Genomic DNA, 5,126 nt, shown 5'->3' with positions numbered 1-5,126 from the left:
AACTAAGGTAAACATTGCAAAACAGAGAATTATATACCAGTTAACTAAACAACAGTTATTGAAGACATTGAAAATAACTTGCTAACTCAGGGTTCTGAAGTGGAGGTCATGCTTGATAAACCTTATAACATTTTCAAAGAGATGACTGAAGAAGAGTATGTAAAGATGTTAATTCTGTGGGCTTCACAAAGACTTTTGCTCTAGTTCATTCATAAGAGTGAATGATTTGAAACAAATTTGGTGGCTCTTTAAAAGAGTGGGCTAAGGCCAAAGGTCCTACTTCTGAATGTCTGTTTCCATGATAGATGGCCAACACAAGAGGAAATCTGTGTTGTCAAATAAAAATCAATCAAAAATTTTGATGTATCAGGTTGTATGACATTAAACTAAGGTAAGCCAAAATAAACTTAAAGCCACTCACCCAGTTATTTCTTTGTTCTTTTTATTTTTTAATTTTTTAGCTTTAGCTGATGTGGGAGCAAGTCCAATTCCAAACCCTTCTCCACTAAGGTCTCCAACCTGAGATTCTACAGATAGCTTGTGGTCGACCTGTAAATACCAGATGCCAAGATATTTTTAAAAAATCAAAGTTCAAAGTAAATTTATTATCTAAGTACATATATGTCACCATATAAAACCCTGAGATTCATGCTCTTGTGGGCATACTCAATAAACACAATCAATGATTCTGTGAGAAGAGAGAAGAGAGCTTGGGCTGGGTGGTAGGAGTCCCTGATAATGGATGCTTCTTTCCAATGACATCTCTTTGCGTAGATGTACTCAATGGTGGGGAGGGTTTTACCCATGTTGGACTAGGCTGTATACACTACTTTGTGTAGGATTTTCTGTACAAGGGCATTGCTGCTTCCATACCAGACTCTGATGCAACCAGTCAATATATAGTCAGAATCAGAAACATGTGTTGTGAAATTTAGCAGCAGCAGTTCAATGATAATATAGAATGAAAAAAAGTAAATCAATTTCACTTAGTACTGTATTTTTTTTCTTTCTATGTTGTCATCTATTTAATTGTACTGCTGCTGCTAACAAATTTCACGACATATGCCAGTGATAATAAACCTGATTCTGTTATACTCTCCACCGCACATCTATAGAAGTTTGTAAAAGTTTTAGGTCTCATGCCGAATCTTTGCAACTCCTTAGGAAGTAGAGGTGTTGCAGTGCTTTCTTCATTATTGCACTTTAGTGCTGAGCCCAGGACAGGTCCTCTGAAATTATAACATCGTGGAATTTAAAGCTGCACTTCTAATCCTCCGATGAGGACTGGGTCATGAATCTCTGGTTTCCTCCTCCTGAAGTCAACAATCAGCTCTTTGGTCTTGCTGAGATTGAGTAAGGGGTTGTGGCACCACTCAGCCAGATTTTCAATCTCCCTCCTGTTACGAACCCCGTAACTGGATCACTTACCAGCAAAGATAGAGAGGTCCGTTGAAGTCTGATGATACCATTTTTAACAGTATTTATTAGTAAAAATACACAAAAATAATATCAATGCAAATATACAAATAATATACGTTGTCAATACTAAATCTAAAAGTGCGGGTATAATAATAATCAATAAGAAATAAGCTCTATCGTTGTCTAGGGGATAATGTATTGTCCGATGGAAATATAAAGTTCACTCAGTTCATGCAGGCTGCAGCCTTTGGGGACCGCTGGGTTGCAATGGTTGGAGAGAGAGAGAGTTTTGGGAGAAAAACTTGCTGGCTTTCCTTTTATGATTTCGATTCGTCGGAGTCTCGTTGGTATGGCCGTTCACTTGTGGCCTCTCCTTTAGCTAAACCGTTCTTCCGTGATGAGCCCGCCACCCTGGCAAGGGAGGACGCACACAAGCCCTCACCGGCGTTCGCTATAAAACGCTGTCACTGGATTTCCAGCGTTTCTCCTGGTGCGTCTAAAGGGGTTGTTTCCCAGACCCTCTTTTATCCTTACTCACGGGGTCTCAGATGTCAATCAGGTTGGGATGATGCAAACCCTCAACCAGCCCACTCTGGTCGTCCCCTGAGGGGCTTCAATGAATGGTACAGTACTCAATACACAATTCCGTCTCCAAGAGACAATAGCCGTTATCAATGGTTCCGTTTTTGCTGAGGCCAGGACACATTCCAAACCTTGTGGATTCTGCGTGTCTCTCTCTCATTTCCTGGGTCCCAGACCGGAATTAATAGCGATCTTGCGATTCTCAAAAAGGAGGGGGCGACTTTGTACCCTTCGGCCCCTCAGAGTTGCGGCACATTCATAACACTCGTATATGCTGATTCGTCACCACCTTTGATTCGGCCTACAAGAGTGGTGTTGTCAGCAAACTTGAATATGGCATTAGAGCTGTGCTTAGTCATAAAAATATCCACACCATAACAAAAATGGAAAGGCTTAGCAAATGTTTAGTTCACTTTTGCTGTAATTAAAATCTGGAGATTATAAACTTTCAGTATGACTTTTAGTATGAGATTAACAGATAAATTGATTTGCAACTTTTGAAAGATAAGTTTCACTTCCTTCATCATGACCAGTCTTAATTTTTAAATGCTTTTATGATACCTTTTCAAAATGATGCAAAATTACTCCGACCAAGATGTCACCCAAAAAAAAATCATGAAAGATATAAAGAGCTTGTTGGCATAAAATGAACGTTATTGGCAAAAGAACCAGAAACAGACATAGTGAAAAAAGTATTTATACAGTGATTGGTTAGGGTCTGGAAAGCACTCCCAGGGGTACACATGAAGATTCTTCAATTGTAAATTTCACAGGTCGGTTCTTAGACAATGGCAAAACAGTACAGAAAGGAGATAGAGAACCTATTGTCAAGCCAGCAGTCTTTCTCTCAACACAAACAAAATGCTGGAGGAACTCAGCAGGCCAGACAGCATCTGTAGAAAAGAGTAAACAGTTGATGTTTTGGGCCGAGACCCTTCACCAGGACTGGAAAGAAAGAGAAGTCAAAGTAAGAAGGTTGGGAGGAAGTAATACAAGGCGGTAGGTGACAGGTGAAACTGAGAGAGGGGGAGGGGTGAAGTAAAGAGCTGGAAGTTGATTGGTGAAAGTGATAAAAGGCTGGAGAAGGGGAAGTCTGATGGGAGAGGATGGAAGACCACGGAAGAAAGAGAAGGAGGAGCAGCACCAGAGGGAGGTGACGGGCAGCTAAGGAGATAAGGTGAGAGAGGGAAACAGGAATGGGCAATTGTGAAGGGAGAGGGGGGCAATTACCTAAAGTTAGAGAAATCGATGTTCATGCCATCAGGATGAGGGCTACCCAGACGGAATACAAGGTGTTGCTCCTCCAACCTGAGTGTGGCCTCATCACGGCAGTAGAGGAGGCCATAGTCTGACATGTTGGAATGGGAATCGAAAGTAAAATTGAAATGGGTGACTACCGGGTATATATACCAAAATGGTGCTTGTCGAAGTGGTTTCCCTCAATATCAGCAAAACAAAAGAGCTGGTCATTAACTTTAGGAAGCTGGGTTGGAGCACGTGCTGGGATAGAGATGATTGAGAGTTTCAAGTTCCTGGGTATAAATATCACCAATAACATCCTGCTCCAGACATACATTTAATATGACCAAGAAAGCATACAGGCACTCTACTTCCTCAGAAAGCTAAGGAAATTTGGCTTGTCCCTTAATACCCTCATCAACTTTTACAGATGCGCCACAGGAAGTATCCTATCTGAATGTATCACAGCTTGGAATGGGAACTGCTCTGCCCAAGACTGTGTATAAAAATTGGAGAGTTGTGCACCCAGCCTAGTCTATCATGACTAGCAGCCTCCCCTCCATGGCTGGAATCTGTCTACGCTTCGTGATTCCTCAGGAAAGCAGCCAACACAATCACAGACCTCTCCTGAACTGAACAATCTTTCTTCTTCCCCTTCAGTCCGGATTGGGAGCAGCATCTCCAACACCATCACACTGAGTACAGGGCCCCCCAGGGCTGTGTGCTCAGACCACTGCTGTTCACTCTGCTGACCCATGACTGTGCTGCAACACACTGTTCGAACCACATCATCAAGTTCGCCGATGACACGACCAAGGTGGGTCTCATCAGCAAGAACGATGAGTCAGCTTACAGAGAGGAGCTGCAGCGGCTAACAGGCTGGTGCAGAGCCAACAACTTGTCTCTGAATGTGAACAAAACAAAAGAGATGGTTGTTGACTTCAGGAGGGCACGGAGTGACCACTCCCCGTTGAACATTGACGGCTCCTCGGTAGAGATCGTTAAGAGCAGCAAATGTCTTGGTGTTCACTTGGTGGAGAATGTCACCTGGTCCCTCAACACCAGCTCCGTAGCAAAGAAAGCCCAGCAGCATCTCTACTTTCTGCGAAGGCTGAGGAAAGTCCATCTCCCATCCCCCATCCTCATCACATTCTACAGGGGTTATATTGAGAGCATCCTGAACAACTGCATCACTGCCTGGTTTGGAAATTGCACCATCTCGGATAGCAAGACCTTGCAGCGGATAGTGAGGTCAGCTGAGAAGATCATCAAGGTCTCTCTTCCCGCCATTACGGACATTTACACTACACGCTACATCCACAAAGCAAACAGCATTATGAAGGACCCCATGTACCTCTCATACAAACTCTTCTCCCTGCTGCCATCTGGGAAAAGGCACCGAAGCATTCGGGCTCTCACGACCAGACTATGTAACAGTTTCTTCCCCCAAGTTATCAGACTTCTCAATACCCAGAGCCTGGACTGACACCTTACTGCCCTATTGCCTTGTTTATTATTTATTGTAATGCCTGCACTGTTTTGTGCACTTTATGTAGTCCTGTGTAGGTCTGTAGTCCAGTGTAGTTTTTTTTTCTGTGTTGATTTTTTACGTAGTTCAGTCTAGTTTTTGTACTATGTCATGTAACACCATGGTCCTGAAAAAGGTTGTCTCGTTTTTACTTTGTACTGTACCAGCAGTTATGGTCGAAATGACAATAAAAGTGACTTGACTTGACTTGACTTGTCCATTGGGCAGACCAAAACTCGAGAACATGTCTCATCAAGCTCAAGAACAGCTTCTATCCTGCTGTTATAAAATTCTTGAACATAGGATTCATCTAGGGTAAAGATGAACTCTTAACCTCTCTATCGACTGCATCATGGCC

The 5,126-nt window shown here is 42.7% G+C and overlaps 1 protein-coding gene across 4 annotated transcripts in view; it reads right to left on the bottom strand.

Annotated features, from left to right (window-relative positions):
* Window positions 1-5,126, bottom strand: part of kif9 (kinesin family member 9) — a 97,083-nt gene that overhangs the window by 22,219 nt on the left and 69,738 nt on the right. For all 4 annotated transcript variants that reach the window (XM_073049306.1, XM_073049290.1, XM_073049298.1 and 1 more), the window contains one exon: window positions 422-549. In XM_073049306.1, coding sequence (XP_072905407.1) covers window positions 422-549 — 128 coding nt within the window. The remainder of the gene's footprint in view (window positions 1-421; window positions 550-5,126) is intronic.

This window comes from Hemitrygon akajei, chromosome 1 (assembly GCF_048418815.1).
Source record: "Hemitrygon akajei chromosome 1, sHemAka1.3, whole genome shotgun sequence".
In the NCBI taxonomy this organism is placed as follows: domain Eukaryota; kingdom Metazoa; phylum Chordata; class Chondrichthyes; order Myliobatiformes; family Dasyatidae; genus Hemitrygon; species Hemitrygon akajei.
The sequence above is the reverse complement of the archived record's forward strand: the minus strand, read 5'-3'. Positions and strand labels throughout refer to the sequence as shown.